The sequence below is a fragment of the Mirounga angustirostris genome, unplaced genomic scaffold (genome assembly GCF_029215605.1).
Source record: "Mirounga angustirostris isolate CCGP_5_RB_7025 unplaced genomic scaffold, mMirAng1.0.hap1 SCAF_12, whole genome shotgun sequence".
NCBI lineage: Eukaryota > Metazoa > Chordata > Mammalia > Carnivora > Phocidae > Mirounga > Mirounga angustirostris.
This window is the reverse complement of record NW_026991720.1, coordinates 67518346-67542251: the sequence shown is the minus strand read 5'-3', so window position 1 is coordinate 67542251 and position 23906 is coordinate 67518346. Positions and strand designations below refer to the sequence as shown.

General features: G+C 43.7%; 1 protein-coding gene across 5 annotated transcripts in view; it reads right to left on the bottom strand.

Annotated features, from left to right (window-relative positions):
* Nucleotides 1-23906, bottom strand: part of SLC25A13 (solute carrier family 25 member 13) — a 180527-nt gene that overhangs the window by 32833 nt on the left and 123788 nt on the right. For all 5 annotated transcript variants that reach the window (XM_064575248.1, XM_064575246.1, XM_064575244.1 and 2 more), the window contains 2 exons: nt 23586-23638; nt 19832-19912 (listed from right to left, as the gene is read on the bottom strand). In XM_064575248.1, coding sequence (XP_064431318.1) covers nt 19832-19912; nt 23586-23638 — 134 coding nt within the window. The remainder of the gene's footprint in view (nt 1-19831; nt 19913-23585; nt 23639-23906) is intronic.

Genomic DNA, 23906 nt, shown 5'->3' with positions numbered 1-23906 from the left:
TCTCTTAAAAAATCAGGTCCATCATCAAACACCATTTTATGGAGTCACATATTCTTGTAACTTTATTTATGTATTACCTGTGTATAGATTGCTCTTTTCATATAAGATAAATGTCCACGTAGTAAAAATATGCATTAAGTCAATTATGGCCCAAACTTTGAGCAAAGTGTGTTATTTCATTCCAGCAGTGGCTGGGTGCCCCACCTCCGAGATCATCAGTGGAAATCTTTAAAGTGTACAATAAGGGGAATTTTAAGCTAGTTATTTTGAAGCTAAGCCTATATTTATTATAAGCAATTACATTCTTTCCCACTGTACTTCGACTTGTTATTCCTTGTCACAAATACATTAAATTTTTATTTCACCCACACTAAGGTTGACGCAGAGTATAGTTCAGAATCTTTATTACATAGTGATGTTACCACACTAGACCACAGACATGGTGCTGATATTTTATAGCTCAGTTGGTGCCATCATGGTAACAAGCATAATTTGGACTAATATTATACATAACTACTTCTTGCTAGATTCTCTGACACCATTAACCAATGTATGTGCCCTCACAAAAGGGCCAGTACTGATCAACACTGGCTACAAAGATGACCTTGGAAGTATAATTTATAAATAATGCTTGGAAATAAAAATTAGGCACAACGTAAATATCCAATGGTCAGGGATGGATTAAATGAATTTAAGTATGTCATGCAATGAGACACTATGCTGCCAATAAAAAATACTGTGGGAAATGTTCAATATATATACTGGGAAGTAAAAACCCTCATGCTTAAATGCATGTATCACTTTCCCCATATCCCTTACTATCGTGTAGAGAATACGCCAGTATAGTGCTTTTGAGATGGTAGATTACCAGTGGTTTATTTTCTTTTCTGCTGTATTTGTATTTCTTCTACCTAGATCATCTATAAAGATGTTTGTCTTCTATAAAGAAAAACAAATACCTCTACATGACTTATCTGATATACACAGCCATATTAGCCAAAAAAAGCAAAGAAATCTGTTCACCCATTAATTCTCTATAAATCAAATTGCTTTTCCACCTTTACCAACTTGGTATCTTAACCAAGACACACCAAGCTTTCCCCTCTCTCCACACATTACAACTGTCCTGAAGGCAGGAGTGTTGTCCGGTGTCTCGGCTGCCACACGGGCCACCCCTCCTCACTTACTTGCTTCACCCATCACCTTCTGCTCACCTCCTCTTAGGAGGCGGGCCAAACAATCTTGGTAGGAGAAGACTGAGGATGGATTCACCAAAAGGCCCCAGAAAGGCCCTGGGAAAGTGGAAAGGAGAGCGTGGGCGACAAGCCCAGAGGCCGGTGTGTTCCTCTGGTCCACACACATAGCTGGCTCCCTCTTCTCTTTGGCTCAGAAGACCCACGCTTTGCTCCCACACTGCTGTGACCTGAAGGGAGGTGGGAGGACCAACCCACAGCCTGTCCATAGCCCTTCAGGATTTTGTGGGCTCGCACCTGCATCGTTCCACGTGACACAGAGGGAGTTAAGGTTGGCAGAAGGAGAGAGGCAATGGACCTGGCTGAGTAACAGCACCAATGAGGACTATGGTTGTGCTTCTTGACCCAAGCTCTTGAGTTGCAAAAATGAATAGAAATTTATTTTAAAATCACGTATGGGGGCAGCACTGCTGAGGAAGATTTGAGGAGTTGGAATTAGTCTGAGGCTGATTTTTAAAAGCTCAGAAGTGGGCGAGAGCATCTCTATCAAGGGCAGACTGGAAAGTGGTCTGCGTACATTGATCTTGAAGAGCAGCAAAGGAACACAAAGCAGACTCACCATGCACTGCCAGCAATGGGTGGGGAGGCAGCTGAGCACCCCATGTGCAGACCGAGCCCCAGTCCCTTTGTGTCAAACCACCTGACTTCATACGAGGCTCCAGGAGATGGCAACCGGACCTCAGCAGTGACTCCAAACAGGATTCTTTTCCAGTCTCCTGAAGCGATGGTTCTCCTCCCTGGCTGCACGTTACAGTCCCTTGCAGAGCTTTGAAAAGTAGTGACTTCTAAATTCTACTCCAGGCAAGTAAGAAATTCTGCAACCACCCTTTCAAAAACGGTTCCCACGTGATTAAGATGTGCAGTGAGAGCTGAGGGTCGCCTGACTTCACTGCATCGCTGCCACGATCCCTTTGAATTCTGAGAGGCTGCTTGACAGGCTTCCTTACAGCTGGGATTTCTAATTCCAGTTTTCCACTTTCTTTCAGAGAGCAATTTTTATGTTTTACATGTAATCTCACAACAAACTTTTTACACAGATCCAGGTGGTGCCATTGGTAAAGGGACAGTTCTTAGGTACAGAATTGCTCTTACTCCTCCTCTTGCATCTGCACTAACACTCATCAAAGTTCATGTTATATACCAAATAAGAACTTAACACTCAATGCTCTGACTCCAAGCCAATTGATAGATACCGATTCTTTTAGCACTGCAGAGTGAATTCTAATCCCTAAGGACAATGCAAAAGTCAAATCCACTTCAGACAGCTGCAGGGAACAGACACAGTGGGAAGAGAGGGTAAGGATACTGAGACAAAATGATGGGCTCCTTGCCTCGGGTGGGCTCAGAAAGAAAGAGCTGACAGACTCAAAGTGGCACATTGTCGAGGTTCTGAAGATGAATCAGTCCTTTGGAGTCAAGCTAGGAGGAAATGAGAGACTCTGAGGCACCGAGAGACGATGCTTATCATCAGATGCACAGTGTCTGGGCATCGCCACGACTTGATCACTGAACGGCACACTGGCCGCAGCGCTCCCGGCTCCCAGCCTATTGTCCATTCACAGCGCCTTACCCCTGTCTCTCCCCCAGGAGATCAAAGACAGCGGGCTCCACGGGCCCGCCAACAGGAACACCTATTGTGTATGATGGCTTTGTGTCCCTCATCACTTAGGGACCTGGCTGTGTGAAGACGCTGTTGTGTGTGCATGTGGAATTTGGTCACAAATCATTTCCCTGGGACCTTCTGGAGTCTGTAGCAAGTAGGACAGGCAAAGATTTTTTACACTAGGACTGGCTCTGTGTGGGGCATCATCTTTACAGTGAGCACACTGACTTGTCTATAGCTTTCCTGGTATGTTCCTTCTTGCCGAAATCATAGTTGCTACCCAGCATCTGGATCCATCTAAAGACAAACACATGTACTTAGAGCAGACTCCACTTCTGCTACCTGATCATTCAGTCATTGACATAAAAATTCACCACATATTTAGAAGTAATCGAGCTCAAATTTGTCCTAAGAACTCCAAGGACACGAGGTGAGTGAGAAAGCATTCCTGTTCTCAAGGAGCTTGAAATAGGAGTGAAGTAATAAATGCTCATGAAGCACCCATCACTGGCTACTGGGGTACTGCTTTGCATGGATTACCTATCTTTAGCCCTCTCAGAGGTATTTTTTCCAGATTTTACAGAAGAGAAAATTGAGGCATAAAACATTAAAGAAACGGTTATGGGCTGAAGTGTGTCCAACAAAATTCATACACTGAAGTAAGTCCTAACCCTCAGCGCCTCAGAGGGTGACTGTATTTAGGGACAGGGCCCTTACAAAGGTGGTTAAAGGAGGAAGAGGTCGTATGGGTGGGCCCTACTCCAACGTAACTGCTGTCCTACTGAGATATGGACACAAACGTGCACACAGAAAAGACCACGTGAGTGCACAGTGAGAAGGCAGCCACCATCAAGCCAAGGAGAGAGGCCTCAGAAGAAACCAACCCTGCCAACACCAGCTTGGACTTCCAGCCTCCAGGGATGTGAGAAAATAAATTCATGTTGTTTAAGTCACCCAGTCTGTGGTGTTCTGTTAGGGCAGCACTAGCAAGCTAATACAGCACTTACACAGGGCTACACAGACAGCAAGCAAAGGATTTTCGACGAGGCCCAATAAATATATGCCTTATGAATAGGAAAAAATGGCACATGGGAAAGAGCAATTAGAATATACACGAGGTAAGGTCCAGACAAATTGCCATGGCAATTCGAACGAGAGCAAGACTTCTGCTGGCTGGGATAATGTGGGGAAGTGGGAAGGCATATAAGAAAATAACACATCAGCCAGTGACTGCGTGCAATTAGGGTTTAGCTAATCCAGGCAGAGAATGGCACGAAGGCACAGTGACGGGGGCCTGCCACACTTACAGGGTAAAGAGACCCAGCACCACATCTGTCCAGTAAAATTTTAGTAAGAATGATCATTATGATGAGATCAACATCATCATCCACTGGCATTTATTTGGATGCTAACTATGTACCAGGCATTATGCTAAGAGCTTTGTAAGAATTTTCCCTTTTGGTCCTCATCATATAAGGTGGGTAATATTCTTCCAGTTTTATAAGTGAGCAAAAGCGAGCCCGAATGGGTGAAGGAGCTCATGTAACCTGCCCAAGATCACAAAGCTGGGAAGGGGGACCCTGGACGGAGAGCCGACCTGCCGGAGGCCAGCCACGCCCTTACACCACGGAGCACCACACGTCCTGGCAGCTTGCAGAACCAACCAGCCGCCCGCATTGGGCACGCAGGGCTATGAGAGAGAACGCTGAAGATAAGGCCACTGGGGCCAAATCGAGGCAGGCCTCGAATGCAACTCTGAAGACTCAGGCTACATCCTGCAGATGGTACCTTCCTGTGTTCATGTGCTGGGAGCAGAGTAGGTCCTAAATAAAGTTTAGGAGCTGGAGAGTGTCATGACTAATACCTATGTCTCAGAAAGACAACTAGGCAGCAGAAAGGAGAGGGTTCAGGAGGGAAGGAGAGCCCTGAGGCAGGGCTAATAATTAGGGTTTTAGCAGACTAGGTGGGAGATTAAAAAAAAAAAAAAAAAAAAAGCCAGAATCAGAACTGCACCAGTAATAAGGTAGGGGTTAGGGGGTGGGTGAATAACGATGCAGTAGGGAGCACCAGGGCCCGGCTGCTGAATGTAGGGCCAAAGGAGTGTGTAGGAGCGAAGAAAGGACCCATCGTTTTATATCTGTGTAACAGGAACATAGGGACATAAGGATGGGGGACACATTCAGAAGGCAATGGAAAGGTGAGTTGGGAGTTAGGGATGGAGACGGACGAAGGCGTCATCCCACATCTGTGCTAACCGAAGGCAGGAGCTCACATGGGGTCCAGGGAGATGAAACACCAGGAGTGGAGACCTAAGAAGTGACGAGAAGCCTCTGCCACACACCACGGACCATGGTGCACAGCAGTCTAGGCACAGGAGTCAAGAAAGGGGCTTCCAGAAGAGAGAAGGCCAACAGTGGCACAGGGAAGCAAGGTCCAGCTCATGGTGTGACCTGTGACCAGGAAGACGGGAAAATGGATGCTGGGGACTTTGAGTTGTATAAAAGGGAAAGAGAAAGATGATGTCATCTATGGAAGCCAGCAAGGTAGAATGCAAATGCATTTAGCGTAATTAAGGAGAAAAGTTCTGGGGGAGAGTGAAAAGATAAAACAGAGCTGGGGATGATTATGTTACACTTACGCAAAACAGCGCAGAGGTTCTGGGTGGGGGAGGAGAGGAAGGCAAGGTGTGAAGCCGGGGTCTGCCCTACTACTTATGCTCCAGAGATAAAAATAGAATCAAATGGATCAGAATTTAGCAAAAGGAGATGATGAAAGCTCTGAAGCATAAGCCAAACACAAAACAACAAATGACCTCTGAGAATCAACAGTAAATGTAATATTCTGGCTCTCCAGAAGTTAGGGTGAAGTTAGTCCAACGTGCAACCCAGACAGGTCAACGAGATAGCTAATGACGTCTAAAGACGAGTCCAATGCAATGGCTCACGCATTCCACCCCTCAACTCCAACAGACGAAGACACGGCAGGCTGCGGTGTACCTACGTGCTATTTAGGGCTGTGATCTGCACCTGCCCAAGGGGACCCAGAGCCACGGGCAGCACCACAGTGGGTTCCCTACTGAGACCCCACTGCGTGCACAGGACTTGCAGGTGAGGAGTAAGTCAGTTCAGTGAGATGTGGATTCTTACCCAGGCTATTACCAGGTACTGAGCAAGAATGTTTCATTGCCCACCGCACTAGGGGTGAATACGAGTATCAGTGTGACAAAATATTTTGGAGTTTTTTTTTTTTTTAAAGAAATTCGTGTGTCCACTCTAGAGCAGCTGTGTAAGAGTGAACAAAACTAAGGAAGATCCCCACCCTTACAGAGCACACGTTCTAGAAGTTATTTATAGGATTATGTGAAGATTAAACGAAAGCACATAAAGCACATACACCAGTGCCTGGCACACTACTCAATCGACGGTACTGACCACGATTAACAAATATAGGACAGAACTCTGTTTAGGTGAATTTAGCTTACCAAATGCCCTCAAAGCCAGTACAAATGAGCTCCCATTTTGTCTTTTCCTAGAAACCTGTAAATTAAAACTGCTTTTTGAGGAAAGCACAGTGAGACTGAGCATTCCAGGAAGTAGCAATCTCAAGTAAAAAAAGTTCGGGGAAAAAAAAAAATCTCCCCTAGTGATGGGTGATAAGAGAGGTGCTCAACATAACTGGAGAGTTTTTATTTAATTTAAATTCATTTAACTTTATCAATTAAATTCAAGCTGATATTCAACAAAATGTGGACACTTAATTCTGAAATACTTCTGTTACTGAGAAATGGTTCGTCTTGTCCTACTGCAGGAAGGAGCTGCTAAATCAGCAATGGCTAGGTGACCAGCATAGCCTCTACCACACTCTGTCAGGGGGACTGATTTCTGCACCTCCATTCAGCTGTGGACTGCCCCCAACACCAGCAAACCACTTTGAAAATGAGCCCCAGAAGGAACGGAGACAAGAGACCAGGTTGGGTACAGCACGAAAGCTCCCCACTGCCGAAAATGAGGAACAGGGCACGTTCTTTTGACCAGGTAGTAAGACTGCTACAAGGAAAGCCACACAAATGCCCTTTCCATCCAAGATAACTTCTAATGTTTTTGACCTTTAAAGCTGTCCCAAGTCAATGCCAGATGTCCCATTCCGCTACCAACACGAATCAAAGTTCATGTCTCCAGGATAGTTGAAGCGGTTGTGATTCTTGTATATAATGCATGATCTTCATAAATTCACCTCTGCATCAAGAAGGCTGAGAGCAATCAGAAGGGGACATGGAACTGTGGAAGCTACAACTATGTCAGCATGAAGCCTAAGCACCAAGCTTCTCAAAGGAATAGGGTTCTAGCGACACAAAGCATCGTTATTTCCAAATGCTCTAATTTTCACAGGACACACTCCTCATGGCTCAAAGTAAAATTACAGGTTTTTTTCCCCTCTAATACCCCCCTTCTCTGAAATGGGCTAGAGAGTCTGCAAAGAACCTGAAATGTGGCTTCCGTCCCAGCTTTTGCTCACTGACCAGATGCTACTCTGATCTTGATTTCTTCTTCTTTCTCACAATTTTGTCACCCAAATTCCTCTTGTCATGTTATGTAATGATGAAGTTCATTGTTGACACTTCCGATGTTGCACAGTAATTTTAGTGTGGGAAGTGATGAATCTACTTTTTAAAAACAGAATTTTGAGAAATCAAATAGAAAGGCAACATCCCTAGGACTCTAATGCATTGTCCAATTTCTCCAAGTACTCCAAGGAAGTGACCTTCACACTAAAGTGATCCTACCATAGTTTAGGTCCAGTAATTGTGAACAAGTAAGTTTTAAAGTCATATGCCTTAAAATGACTTGCCAAGGCCATCTGCTTATCATTAAGCTATGGAAAAGAGCCATAGCTTTAATACATTATCTGAAGGATTGGTTCAGGAGCTCCAGTTCATATTTCTCCAGGATCCATTTTCTCTCACCTGTTAGGAACTAAACAAGTCCTTCTCCAAAGCTTCTTTCCTAACCTAGATAGTGTCCCTGAGAGTTCTTTCTCGGGACCTGGGGAGTTGAGTCAAAAGAACTCACAAGATGAAAAAGCATGCTTTCATATGATCTGCACCCCCTCAAACCATTCTAGGTAACAGTCTTGAGAATATTCAGAAACTATTAACAGCTTTGCATTAAAAAAAAAAAAAAAAAAATCCTGTCATCAATCTGCTGTCCACAGAAAACACAGCAGTGTATTTTTTTAACATAGCGTAATTCCTGCTATATTTTAAACTAAAAGCATTAAATATAACTGTATTTAATCACCTTCCTTTAATTTGAATTCACATGGTAGATACTTATAGCTACTTAAAAAATTAAGTGGCAAAATGTATATGAAGAATGTGTATCTTGATATTTTAATTATGCTCAATTGAATGTACTTAGATTTAAAGTGCTTTTCACAAATGACATGTGCTAAGAATATCTAATTGCACACTGACATTCTAAAATGTGTGCTTACATGTGTCAAAAATAGATTAATACGAAGTTATGGAATATGGCTTTTTTAAACTAAAACCCAAATACATTATTTTGATTATTTGGATACAAATAAAATTGTAACTATAAAAAAGGTCTACACTAGTAAATGTCTAATGATGCACGTTACACGTAAAATGAATGCTCAAGTGATGACAGTATTTGATATTTAGATAAACTGAAAAACAAAGATTTCTTAAGAAATCGAAGCTTCAAGATATTTTCTATTTAGTCTCTTACTAACTCAATGTTACATGGAGACATGAAAATAATTTGTATGTGTTATAGGTATTATCATCGTATATAAAGATCACAGGGAAGGGCACCTGGGAGGCTCAGCTGGTTAAGTGTCTGACTCTTGATTTCGGCTCAGGTCATGATCTCAGGCTATGTAATTAAGCCCTGCATCGGGCTCCACGCTCAATGGGGAGTCTGCTTGAGATTCTCTCTCCCTCTCCCTCTGCCCCTTCTCCCTCTCTCCGTCTCTCGCCCTCTCTCAAAAAAGAAAAAAGAAAGGTCACAGGGAGGTGCCTGGCTGGCTCAGTCGGTGAAGCACATGACTCTCAATCTCGGGGTTGTGAGTTCGAGCCTCACACTGGGCATAGAGCTTACTTTAAAAAACAAAACAAAACAGAGGTATAAAAAAAATATTCAGCCGTAATGTATGAGGATTAACATAAGAATAAAAAAAAATTTATACTTAAAAAAAAATATTCAGCCAATAGCAGTGGATGAATGAAATTAAAATACAGTAGCTGACAGCAGTCAGGTACTTGGCAATACTGAAGACAGGAATTCAACAAGCTCACAAAGAAGCTGGCAAATGTGAGGGGGCACGAAGCCAAGAGGCCCCTCACCCTCTAACCAGCTCTGAAGGGACAGTGCTGGACCCAGTGCCCAAAGGAGACGTCATCCCTCAGCTACAATCAAGAAGCTGAGTCCTTGCTGCAAGTTGAGAAAAGAACCTTTAGTTTAACTCCTAGTGTTATAGACTAAATTGCGTCCCTCAAAAATTCCTATGTTGGAGGCCTAACCCTATACCTTAGATTGTGACTATATTTGGAAATAGGGCCGGAGAGAGGCAATTAAGGTAAAATGAGGTCATCTGGGTGGTCCCTTGTTCTAGATGACTGGAGCCTTTAAAGTTGATGAAAACATGGGCAGCACACAGACTGAGGGTAGCATGTGAAGACGCAGAGAAAAGACGGCCGTCCGCAAGTGAAGAACAGATTCTTCAGAAGCAAACCCAAGCTGCAGACACCCTGCTCTTGGACTTCTGGCTTTCCTAAGTGTGAGAAAATAAATTTCTAGGACTTCAACTATGCAGTCTGTGGCATTTTGTTATGGCAGCCCTAGCAAACTAGTATGTCTGGTTAGACTATCAGACTAAATGCACGTCTCTAAACATGAAACAATATAGGATCTCCTCCTTTGATTTGATGTGTAAACTAAGCCATTTAGTAAAAACTCTGTAACTAGACCATTAAGAAATTGTAAAAGAGAATTAGATTCTCACCACTTGTTTTTGAGAGACACCAAATTGAAATTTCCTATTCTTAATTTCTTAACTACATAGCAAAAAGGCTACGCTGTTTACACATTTTACAAGTATTAAGTATCATATTTTCAACTTCATAGGATTTTAATAGGGCCTATAGAAGCTTGGCCAAGAAACCAAAGTGGAATCTGTTTGACTGACATTAAAAAGCAATTAAGTTACAGACCTGTCAAGTATGTTCACATTTGGGCTCTGTCGGTGATACGTGTCTATTTTGACTACTACTACCAGAATCATGTAATGATTTACAGACCTTCAATGTCTACGAAAGCTGTAGCCCAATCTTTCTTTGTATTTTCACATCATAGCAAACCCCTCCCCCATATATTAGATAACCAGGAGGGTGGCCCAGTGCTTGAACTGTGTCGAGTCCAACAAGGCTGAGACTTTGTCACAGAAGGAAAAGGGAGAAAACAGACATCAGGCTGGCTCAGGGCCTCTCACCAGCTGGGCCTTTCCCCTACTAGAAGACCTTTCGGAGCCACCTTAGCTAGGCAGGCCATCCTGATGGACTCGGGGTGCCGTCAGACAGCTCTGTGTTCTCCAAGCCCAGCTGAAGTCTGCAGCACAGGCTTCCGCAGACGCAGCCAGGCAGAGTTCTCACTGCAGCCCCCTGCCTTAGTCCCAGGCCCCAGAAGACGTTCTGGCCACACTATGTCAAAGACGCCTCACGGGCTTCTCCGAAGCCTCGGACTTCGAGATTGTCGTGGTTAACTTTTGCTACTTACTGGCTCTTTTATTTTTTTAGAGTTGTTTCAGGTTTACAAAAACATTTCCCATGTACCCCCTGCCCCCACACATGCAAACCTCCCCACTACCATCATCCCCACCAGGGTGCTGCATTTCTTCCAACTGATGAACCCATACTGACACATCACGATCACCCGAAGTCCACAGTCCACCTTACGGTTCATTCCTGGTACATCCTATGGGTTTGGACAAATGTATAATGACATATATCCACCATGATTATATCACACAGAGTATTTCCACTGTCCTAAAAATCCTCTTCACTCTGCCTATTCATTTCTCTCTCTCTCCTCCACCCCCAGCAACCACTGATCTTTTTACTGTCTCCATAGTTTTGCCCTTTTCCAGAATGTCCTATCTATTCTGGATTCTGTGTTGCAATCATACAGTATGAAGCCTTTCCAGATTGGCTTCTTTCATTTACTAATATGCATTTAAGGTTCTTCCAAGTCTTTTCACGACTCGATAGCTCATTTCTTTTTAGACTCAATAATATCCCCTTTGTCTGGCTATACCAGTTGATTTATCCATTCATCTCCTGAAGGACATCTTGGTTTCTTCCCAGTTTTGGCAGCTATGAATAAAGCTGCTGTAAGTATCCTTGTGCAGGTTTTTGTTGAAAACATAAGTTTTCAACTCCTCTGGGTAAATACCAAGGATTGCAATTGCCAGATCTTACAATTTAGTTTTGTAAGGAACCTCAAAACTATGTTCCAAAGTGCCTGCACCATTTTGCATTTCCACTGGCAATGAATCAGTTCCTTTTGCTCCACACACTCATCAGCAGTGTTTCAGACTTCAGCCATTCTAATAGGTGTGTAGTGGGATCTCACTGTGAGTCTCTTTTGTTTTAAAGCCACTCTTTCGTGTGATTCCTTCGTGATTCTGACATGATAATTTCACATATTAACCATTCAATAAAATATTTTCTACTAACAACATAAGCAATAATAAATAAGCTATATTAAAGACCCCAGGTGTTTTAAGTGTTTTATATTCTTTCTGCTCCTAAGGTTCTGTAAATATTTGGGGATTGGAATGAAGCCAAATAAAATAAATAGAATCTTTTTAACGGTTAGTTCCTTTAGTGAGGTATGAAAACATTTCTTATGAAACATCCTGGACAGGGATGCCTGGGTGGCTCAGTCAGTTAAGCGTCTGCCTTTGGCTCAGGTCATGATCTCAGGGTCCTGGGATCGAGCCCCGAGTCAGGCTCCTTGCTCACTCTGCCTGCCCCTCCCCCTGCTTGTGCTTGCTCATTCTGACAAATAAATAAAATCTTAAAAAGAAAAAAGAAAGAAACATCCGGATATGTATGTGTAGGCATGTTACAGCTATCCCTAAAGTCCATCATTTCCTTCACACTCTGATCCCTGGAATTATGGTCTCTTCAATGACTATCTGTATCCAAGTTAACAGCAGCTCAGTATATCAATCACTACCCTACGTTTACTGCCCTCATTACCAACATCTCTTAGTCAAACATTTATTCATTCAATAAGTATTTTTAAGCCTCTTCCATATATTAGACACAATGCTAGGCACCAGGCATAACAGTGAGACATGGATCCTTCTCTCAGCATTTGTAGATGTCTCAGTACAGGCAACATTCACCCATGATCCCCAGGATGCAAGGAGCTGACAGCACAAAGTTATAAAGAAGAGCTCTTTAAGTGGCAAAGCCAGACCACACGTTACCTGATACAGTCTCTAAGCCTTGGAGTCAACAGAGAGGACAGAGAGAGATGAAGCATACGTACAAATTAAAAAAACTTACACTATGAGAACTGAAGAACTATGGCCAGTTTCTTTTGCTTTGTTTTCTACGTTAGCTTGAATATGGCTATTTTTTTCATAATTAAAAGGCACAATTTTAACATATGTCGAAATACAGAAAATGTTGGCTAAAATATGTGTTTGGTACAATTTTAAGTTTGTAAATATATGAAAACAAATGAAAAGTAATGCACATAATGTAAAGCTTATGAAAGCAAGAATAATTTCATTCACTTCAATCTTGTTGGAAGTCATCCATCAAACTAGAAATTGCCATTGACAAATGAGGAAGGGAGGGAGGGAGGAAAGAAAAAAAGAAAGAAAGGAAGAATGAAGGGAAGCAGTGGGAGGGAGGGAGGAAGACTGGTAGGTATACAATATGGGCTTACATTTTTGGGGGCATGCAAAAAAACTTCCCAGAGAATATTCCAAATATTAACAATGACAACACCTGAAAACAATGTAACTAACCATTAGATTTTCATTAAACTACAAGTGAACTATTAAGGTGCAAGCATTAAAAAAATAATAACCGTATTTCCACAGCATCATTATAATGCATAATAAATCTTGGCTACTTGACATGTCACACAGGCGCAACCTCACAGAAACTGAACCTAATGACTGCGCCTCACATCACTTTATATTTGTAAGCAGGGTATGTGCACAGACACCTACACACATAAGTAACAATTCTGACTTAAGAAACCTACCCTGTGAGACCACATCTCACAGAAAACTCTGAGAAAGATCACGGAAGTAGGACTTAATCCACTTCAGGCAATCTGACTCACCAGCTGAATATCAGAGCATATGTGTTCATTACATGAGGAAATTTTCTCTCTGGTTTTCTTGACTTGGTTGGAAACCTCAAGGGATTTCAAGCTCGATCAGAAAGAATATGCCTTTGGGTATATTTTATGATAGAACTACATACATTATTATTCAGGGGATACTTACAGGATTCAAGCTAAAACCAAAATACAAGAAGTATTTGAATGCATTTACAAATGGTGGGAACAAATGATTTTGTTAAGCAAAGTTATTAATATATGGGTGGGGTCATGAGTCAAGGCTGGCACACAAAGCTGATGCTTGCCAATCAAATTTCCTCTCTTAATAATTAAATGAAAAACAAAATGAAACAAAATTGAGCTACCTGTACTAATTAGCTGGGGCTGATGATGAAAAGAAGCTGAAGGTCATCTGTTAGGGACAGAGGCCAGATGGCCAGCAAGAATATGAAGGAATTCTAGAAGAAGTCAAAACCGTGAGGAAGAGAAGAAATGGATCAGCAAAATAAAAAGCTACGCACAACATTGACAATGTCAAATGCTGACAAGGATGTGGAGCAACAAGAACTCTCATTCGTTGCCAGTGGAAATGGAAAATGGCATAGCCACTTTAGAAGACAGTTTGGAGGTTCCTTACAAAACTAAACATACTCTTAAGAACCAACAACTGTATTCCTTGATATTTACTCAAAAACCTGCACAAGGATGTTTATAGCAGTCTTACTTATAATTGCCCAAACCTGGAAGAAATTAAGATGTTCTTCAGTAGGAAAATGAATAAACTGCTGGTACATCCAGACAAAGGAATATTATTCAGTCTAAAGAGAAATGAGCTATCGAGCCATGAAAGACACAGAGGAACCTTAAATGCATATTACTAAATGAAAGAAGACAATCTGGAAAGGCTACACACTATGTGATTCCAACTCTAGGACGTTCTGGAAAAGGAAAAACTGTGAAGAGAGTAAAAAGATAATTGGAAGAGAGCTAGGGATGGAAGAGAAGGAGAGAGATGAATAGGCAGAGCACAGAAGATTTTTAAGACAGTGAAAATACTCTATATGATTATTAACATGATAGATATATGTTACTATACATTTGTCCAAACCCATAGAATGTACAACACCATGAATGAACCGTAAGGCAAATTATGGGTTTTGAATGATAATGATGTGTCAATGCAGGCTCATCAATTATAGTAATTATACCACTCTGTTGGGGAAAGTTGATGGTGGTGGAGTTTATGCATGTGTAGGAGTAGAAGGTATTCGGGGAAATCTCTGTATTTTTCTCCCAATTCTGTGAGCCAAAAACTGCTTTGAAAAAAAAAAATGCAATCTTTAAAAAAAAGTGTGTGGAGAGATGTAAAGTCACTGTGAGAGAGACCAAGAAGGCCAACAGGAGAAAATGCAGAAAGTAGCCAGTTCCCAGACCTGCCTCAGTTTTCGAGAACCTTTAATTGCATGTACACCCTTACAGTAAACCTTCATTTTGCTATTGTTGCTTTAACGAGTTTCTGGCCCCTGCAGCCGAAAGCAATCTGAAGCAGGAATGGGTTCTAGAATCTTCAACAGATCCTCGGAGAAGACATTGGATTAACAATGAAATTGTCATAAAGTAGAGGGCAATGCGGATGTTCTCGTCCTACAATACTGCCTACTGAACCCTCCAGAGATAGTTTAAAGATTCTTTACTATTATTCTCATTGAAAGGTAAAAATCTAATTTCCCTCCTTTTGAACTTTGGCATAAGTGGTTTGTTTGACCAAAAGAATCCAGCAGGAGTGACAGTCAAAGTTAGGTGGTCCTAAGAAGTCTTGCAGCTTCTGCTAGGACTCTCAGACTGCATACTTTAGTGAAGCCCCCTTTAGAATCAAGCTGCCAAGGTTTGAAAAGCCCAAGCTATGCAGAGAAGCCGCAGCAGGTGCTCTGGACAATGGCCTCGCTGGCATCACTGCTGGCCACAAGTGAGTCGTCTTGGACATCCACCCCAGTCAAGTCTTCAGATGACTCTAGCCCCAGCTGCTATCTGCCTGTAACTACACAGAGATCACAAATGAGAAGCACCCAGCTGAACCCAGTCAACCCAGAGAAATGTAAGAGGTAATAAATTGCTTTTGAGGCCACTAAGTGTTAGGGTGGGCTTGTTATACGATAGTAGATAACCAAAATACCTATCCTCCTCGGTGACGGAGAAACACTAAAATCATTCCCATTAGAGAGGAGGGAAGGAGTGGGGACAGTAAGGCAGATAGGGAGCATGTATGTTGGCAGTGAGGAGGGTTATAATTTTAAATCTACTTAGTGTTGGGCATGAGTTTAAATGGTGAAATTGAGGAAAGGACTAGGGGAAGGTCTAGGGAAGAAACTCCAAGTTACAAAAAATTGGTTAAATAAATAGTGTCCCAATTATATCTATATAAAATCCTGTAAATCCACACTTCTATAACAGGCATACTCACTGAATGCCACATTACAACATTTGAATGTTATATTCCCATTTACTGTTTTCTTGCAAGCAAAGCACATGAGTTGCACCAGCGGGGGAAAAAAATGTGAAGGCATCAATGTAAGAGTCATGAGCTGTTCCTATAGAATGAAGCCTCCAAAAGCAAACATTTATATTGCTCAGGGATATACTTATAAAAAGTATAAAGACATGCATGGAAATGAAAACCCCACCAATTTCAGGATAGGGTTATCTCCTGGGAGATGAGGGAGGGAAAAGCTATCGCGCCAGAAATGCGAGGGCCTCCAGCTGCATTTGTCGAGTCTGACATCTTAACCTAAGTGGTAGGCACATCAGTGTCTATACCTTTTTGTTTTTTAAATAATAAAGATTAACTGCAACTGAATGTGATGTAAAAAAGGTGAGTGATAAAAGCTTGCCTGGAAAATGGTATCTGATACACAGCTAACACACAGGCATAAAAATACCAATGCATATGGGGATCACCGTAATGACGGGAATACAGGCAACAGCAACAGGGCCGTACTTGGAGGGGGCTGCAGTTAAGATTGCTCTTCGTGCCACAGCCTCACCAGTCCTTTTCCAAACCAGTGACGGAGCACATCAATTATTTCTGCCACTTGAAATGAGTATAAACTGCCATAAGCATTAGATATATCTCTCTCACACAAACACACACACGTGCATCTGTTTGTGTGTAGGGATCTCAAAAGAAAAAAAAACCGGGGGCCTATTGTCAAAGGATTATTGTTCAAAAAGCATGTTTACTTGTCTTTCTAAAAATTATCTCAGAATACTATCATTTTCTATTGGTATGCAAATAATTTTTACTAAATATGAACTTTAAAAGAGAGAGGTTTATACTTGGTTACCTTTTTTCTCCCTGGTGAATATTATTTCATTTCTTTTCATTTCGGTGTAGATTTATTTTCGTGCCAACTAAGTTACTCATCATATTTATATTCTCCTTGAAACCAGTCATGGCACCACTTGTAATTCCTTATCTGATGACTTATTAAGATCAAAGGATCAAAAACCAGAAGATCCCAGACCCCTCAGGATTTCAACCCTCTGTTTCACCGGAAGCAGAGAAGACTGTCACTGCACACTTGTTTTGCGAACTAAGGACGGCCACTTTCAGAGCACATGGCATCACTGTGTCAGGTAGAAGCAGCAGCAAGGCATCAATAACAACGTGGTGAGAGACGATGTCAGTTTTTAAATTCACTGGGAAACTACTAGGAAATGCGTAGTGACGGGCCCCTTCTCCTCTGGTCACTGACAGTGGCCCCTAATCATGTCCCCCTCCAGGCACTGAGCTTCCGACCCCAGAAGGGGAAAGATGGAAAGATACAGAAGGTATATATATTTTGTGCAGGGATGCCTGAGGATCTGGGTCTCCGTCAAAACTCCTAAAACTACTAGCCTAATACAGCGCACAGCAAACCAATGTACGGAGTACACACAAACCACAAAGAACTTTTCGGACTCAGAGTTTGTAAACCCCAGGCACAGCATTTCAGTTTGGTCTTGAACTGTGCTGAATATATCACTACTGTTATGCGTGAATCTACAAAAATGCTCAGAAAGCTCAAGTCAAATTTTTAACAGTGCTCTAAACCAAAACTGAGCTCAGTGCAAACAATGACTTTAAAAATAAAGTCAGATTTGACCCTTTTATACACATCAATGAAACAGAAGATTTTTTTAATGTCTTCACAGTTACAGGTTTTGTTATAATCAAAAGTCAGTTAATGAATGGGATTAATTTTATTCTCTTTTTCTTCTAAAATTTTCCTCCAAATTTACTATCACTGTGGTCGTTTTTCCGAAACAATATAATAAAACAGACTATTAGTTTTGCCAAGTGCTGTGAAGGTTACGAGACAAAGACCTCCCTGCGTATTCTCCCTGTTTTTGCAAAAAACAGACTATAAAACAGAAAAAGCTTTCTTCAAAGAAATGAGGAGCTTCAGTTACAAGTGAAAAGTCAGCCATGTGTACTAATTCTCGGTAATAATGAAGCCAGGGGCCAGGGGGGCTCCGCGGGGACTTAAAAGTCAGAGTCTGGCACGCTTGGGTGAACTAAGAAGGACAGCTGGCCATGTGACCCAGCCTCTCAAAGGCCTCTGTATTCCCAACTGGAGAGGCGAGCCTGGGGAGCCCACGCGGACCGTCTAAGGTGTGTGTCTGGCTCCAAGGGCGGGGAAACTCGGTCGCAGCAAAGGAGGATGCTGCTGACTTAAAAACACACTGAGAATGGGATCATCCACCCCGCTGCTCAGCGAGCTGAAGGGTCTGCATTGTTTGCTACCTACAGGATTGTTCACTTGAAAAATAAACTCTGAGTTCTTAAAGCAGTGTTGGGGGGGCGGAGGGGGGAGCGAAAGGGAGGCTTGAAAACCGCGGACCACAGTCTATCCGCCTTTGAGATGAAGGATGGCAAACCTCATTTCACAGATACTTTAAGTAGCTGCAAAACCCAAGTGGCTCCAATCTTAAGCCCATGTTTAGATCAGGCTTGAAGACGCGCTGCACTTCTTTACAGTAACTAGGCACCACTTCTGATGCCAACCTGTGCTTTGTGTTTGAAATGGGCGACCACAGACAAGAAAACAAGACCACCTACGGCAGACAATACGTGCCACAACCCATCTCCCAGACCCACATGCAGGCAAAATGTTTTCGTTAAAAAGGTAATAAACCTCCAGGTTATTGCCAAAATCTGGAGGAGTATCACATAATTAATTTCACATTTTAAACTCTGACAGAGATATATAATCATGTCTTTTCCAGCAGGTTTACAACCTGACTTTTTAAGAGAAACAAACCCCCCTGACCTACAGAAACACCCGTGCAACAGCCTGGAGGCCAGGCCAGGGACAGCCGGTGGACGCGCCCCTTTAACATGAGAAAACCGAGTGCCTCAAACGGACACTCCCGTTGTTTCAAATGAAGCGTACTTATGGGAAGAGCGGCTTCTGCACCTCCTTCTGCACCTTCTTTTTGATTATTATTGGGTGCCCTTTTTATTTAGCACAATAAAGCCTCCCTTTTCCACTGTGAATGCTCCTAAAGTTACAGGACAAGGGGACCCTACCTGGCCATCTATGACAGGTCAGTGATCAAACAGAAAGAGAGTCAGGCAAGAGCCAAATTCCGTCTATCTCTTCAGAATGACCAGGACGAGGCCTTCTTAGCTCCTGCTCCCATTCAAAGTCAGACAGGACAATAAGCCCTTTCCGAACAAAGGTTTAATATTCTCAGGTGTTTACCCAGCACCAAAACGCAATGATTTTCAAGAAAAGATTATTTTATGAAGGCCATTTCCTGCACAGAACAAGCTAACTAAAAAAATAAGTGACCTCATCTTTCTTATAAGAAAAGAAACAGGTTTAGATGAAAAATATACCAGTACTGTATTGCCCTAGTGATCAAAGCCCATTTATTTAACTAACCTTATCTTCAAATAGCACCAGTCTTTGTAGAAGAGTTTAATTTACTTAAAGTATTTGCATTCACATGAACAAACCTGTACATGAGATAAAATGAGACATCATGTTTTGCTGAGCTTAAGAACAAGATGCAGGTTGTTCATCCATATAAAGCAATACTCATTCCAAGCGGTTTCAACAATGCGGAGCACACTCAGCCAGTTGTTTCCCAGCATCCTTCTTCCAGAAGCACAGGGAAGCTTGAGGAGGTGCTGGTATGTGGAAGGCAAAAGCAAAGCAGAGGGCTATGCCTGCCGACTCCAAACTACAAATTTTAGTGCCTGACCCAGCAGAGGGTGCCATGAGGAAAGAACGTACTACAAATTAACTTTAGGAAAAGGTTAGCAAAGATTCTTTCAAAGGCCAAACACTTTCTGCCACAAATCACTTCTACTACAGAACCAACCGAAAGCAATGACGGATTTAACAGGCATGACTTAACAGGCAGTAAGATCACAAACATTTACCCTTCCATCTCAGGAATGGTTCTCGGGCCCTAGAAGACTCTGCCCTTGCACAGGATCTGTGGTTGAACAGAAGCCTTAGTCCACATTAGGTTACCATGGTGGGGGTATGCATGGGAAACAAGTCTTTTCAACGCAGAGTTATGTAAAAGGTACTTACACAGCCGCCAGCAAGAATTTCTGCTGCAAGTGGGACCGAACCATCTTTGCTCATAAATTTATCCCTCACAAAATCATTCACCTTGAAGAAAAATATTTACAGAAGCTGATGAAAAATATAAAGTCATTAAACACATATAAATATACAACTGTAAATATGTTATTTTTCTCTGTCAGTATACTGAAGTAATCATAAACTGAATAAATTAAGGATCTTAAAAGAGTTTGAGAAGTGCCTTTAATAGCACATATGTACTTTTTAAAAGGTAAAATATATATAAGTATTCCTGATGTTTCTGGGAGAAAGAAACTGAAAGACAGATGGCTTAGGGGCACCTGGCTGGCTCAGTGGGTGGAGCATGTGACTCCTGATCTCAGGGTTGTGAGTTCCAGCCCCATGTTGGGAGTAGCGATTACTTAAAAATCAAGTCTTTAAAATAAAAAAAAGATAGATGGCTTACCAGCCTAAAAAAATGCAAATATGTCCACCAATTACAGTAGCGTAAGAAAGACGTATTGACACCAAGGACACAATAAAAACATACATTTTAGAAGTTAAGAACTGGTTTACCAAGTCTGATTAAAAATCATTTTCATGTCTGCTAACAAAATTTAATCTAAAACAAAACACATCACCGAGACAAAGTTGGCTAAGCAGATTTTTCAGCTTAAAAATTTAGTATCTAAGAATTCTCAACATCAGTAACCTTAATTAATTAGTTAAGTATAATGTACTCAAAATGGTATGTACTACAAGCCATCTTAAAAATCAATCATATTTTTGGAAGACACAAGCCAGAAAAGATGAGTTGTTCCAAGGCCACACAATAACAAAGTAAAAGAATTTCAGGCACCAAGGCTACAGAGCCCAATCTAAAATTGTAGTTTAACTTTCTGGGGCCTTATAACCTTCCTGATATAATAGCAGTATCTGTCCATTCCACAAACTTACTGAGTATCTCCCATCTGTCACACGAGAGCCTGGCACTGGATAAAGGATCAACTTCAACTAGAACTCAGACTCCTGAACAGGTGGCCTGGCAGATGCTTATAGAATATATCCGAAAATGAATTCTAGCTGGTTTTGGATTCTTATCTTTCCGCTCATGAATTCTGTGGATGCAGGTAAATACTGAAACCCTGTGGGCCCCATTTCCTCATCTGTAAATGCTCGGTCCCACTTTGCTGGAGATTAAATAACAGATCATACGGGTACATACATGTACCATACATCTGGTAGGGATGGAGGCCAATTTAGCAGCAGCTGCTGCCACTTTGGTGGTGGTGGTAGTGGTTGATGGTGGTGGTGGTGGTGGTGGTGGTTGATGGTGGTGGTGGTGGTGGTGGTGGTGGTGGTTGATGGTGGTGGTGGTGGTGGTGGTTGATGGTGGTGGTGGTGGTGGTGGTTGATGGTGGTGGTGGTTGATGGTGGTGGGTGGTGGTTGATGGTGGTGGGTGGTGGTGGGTGGTGGTGGGTGGTGGTGGTGGTGGTGGTGGTGGTTGGTGGTGGTGGTGGTGGTTGGTGGTGGTGGTGGTGGTGGTGGTGGTGGTGGTTGGTGGTGGTGGTGATGGTGGTGGTGGTGGCGGTGGTGGTTGTTGTTGGTGATGATGGTGATGGTGGTGGTGGTGGTGGTGGTGGTGGTGGTGGGTGGTGGTGGGTGGTGGTGGTGGTTGATGGTGGTGGGTGGTGGTGGTGGTTGATGGTGGTGGGTGGTGGTGGTGGTGGTGGTTGATGGTGGTGGTGGTGGTGGTTGTTGGTGGTGGTTGTTGGTGGTGGTTGGTGGTGGTGGTGGTGGTGGTGGTGGGTGGTGGGTGGTGGTGGTGGGTGGTGGTGGGTGGTGGTGGGTGGTGGTGGTGGTGGGTGGTGGTTGTGGTGGTGGTTGGTGGTGGTGGTGGTTGGTGGTGGTGGTGGGTGGTGGTGGTGGTTGGTGGTGGTGGTGGTTGATGGTGGTGGTGGTGGTGGGTGGTGGTGGTGGTGGGTGGTGGTGGTTGGTGGTGGTGGGTGGTGGTGGTTGGTGGTGGTGGTTGATGGTGGTGGTTGGTGGTGGTGGTGGGTGGTGGTGGTGGTTGGTGGTGGTGGTGGTTGATGGTGGTGGTGGTGGGTGGTGGTGGTGGTGGGTGGTGGTGGTTGGTGGTGGTGGGTGGTGGTGGTTGATGGTGGTGGTTGATGGTGGTGGTTGGTGGTGGTGGTTGTTGGTGGTGGTGGTTGTTGGTGGTGGTTGGTGGTGGTGGTTGATGGTGGTGATGGTGGTGATGGTGGTGGTGGTGGTGGTTGGTGGTGGTGGGTGGTGGTTGATGGTGGTGGGTGGTGGTGGTGGTGGGTGGTGGTGGTGGTTGATGGTGTGGTGGTGGTGGTGGATGGTGGTGGTGGTGGATGGTGGTTGGTGGTTGATGGTGGCGGTGGTGGTGGTGGTTGATGGTGGTGGTTGATAGTGGTGGTGGTGGTGGTGGTGGTGGTTGGTGGTGGTGGTGGTTGATGGTGGTGGCTGGTGGTGGTGGTGGTTGATGGTGGCGGTGGTGGTGGTGGGTGGTGGGTGGTGGTGGTGGTGGTGGTGGTTGATGGTGGTGGTGATGGTGGTTGTTGTTGGTGGTGGTTGATAGTGGTGGTGGTGGTGGTTGATGGTGGTGGTGGGTGGTGGTGGTGGTGGTTGATGGTGGTGGTGATGGTGGTTGTTGGTGGTGGTTGATGGTGGAGGTGGTGGGTCGTAGTGGTGGTGGTTGATGGTGGTGGTGGTGGTTGATGGTGGTGGTGGTGGTGGCGGTGGTGGTGGGTGGTGGTGGTGGTGGTGGTGGGTGGTGGTTGTGGTTGTGGTGGTGGTTGGTGGTGCTTGGTGGTGGTGGTTGATGGTGCTGGTTGGTGGTCAATGGTGGTGGTGGTGGTGGTTGATGGTGGTGGTTGGTGGTGGTGGTGGTTAATGGTGGTGGTGGTTGATGGTGGCGGTGGTGGTGGTGGGTGGTGGGTGGTGGTGGTGGTGGTGGTTGTGGTGGGTGGTGGTGGTGGTGGTGTGGTTGATGGTGGTGGTGGTGGTGGTGGTTGATGGTGGTGGTGATGATGGTTGTTGTTGTTGGTGGTGGTTGATAGTGGTGGTGGTGGTGGTTGGTGGTGGTGGTGATGGTGGTGGTGGTGGTGATGGTGGTGGTGGTGGTGGTGGTGGTGGTGGTGATGGTGGTGGTGGTTGGTGGTGGTGGTGGTGGTGGTTGGTGGTGGTGGTGGTGGTGGTGGTGGTGGTGGTGGTTGATGGTGGTGGTGGTTGATGGTGGTGGTGGTGGTTGATGGTGGTGGTTGGTGGTGATGGTGGTTGATGTTGGTGATGGTGGTGGTGGTGGTGGTTGATGGTGGTGGTGGTGGGTGGTGGTGGTGGTGGTTGATGGTGGTGGTTGGTGGTGGTGGTGTGGTTGATGGTGGTGGTTGTTGTTGGTGGTGGTGGTTGATGGTGGTGGTGGTGGTGGTGGTGGTTGATGGTGGTGGTGGTGGGTGGTGGTGGTGGTGGTTGATGGTGGTGGTTGGTGGTGGTGGTGGCTGATGGTGGTGGTGGTGGTAGCAGCCACCACAAGTCCTGTTCAAATATAGCATCACATTTTTGGATGTTCAGTGTTCAGTGGAGGACGGTGAAAAAACTGTGTGACGAGTGCCTAGGTTCGAATTAGCTAGCACCTCCGAGGAAACACAAACCTGCTGTTTCCCATAAGAATATCTGCTAGATTCCTGAGTGTGCAAACTCTCTGCATAAGAAGCATCAACTGAAAAGACTTACTGTAAGTTTTATGGCCTTCTCTGGGGCAACTCCCAGTAACTGTGGCAACAGACCTAAAAAGCAACAAAAAGTATATTAAATAAATTACCGTTAACTAAACAAATCAGCAACTCTAAAGACGGGACCACCATCTAAACACTGGGGCAATCTCTGCTGCGATTTTAGGCTATTACTTTTAATGAGAATACTCAAAATGGAATGTGTAAGTACAAATGTGTCTAAGAGCCACATCAGGACCAAGTAAATTCCCACTCATATTCTGGGTCGTTTGCACGTTGGGTAAATCAACAGTATTAGTGATATAGTAAATCTCATTATTCC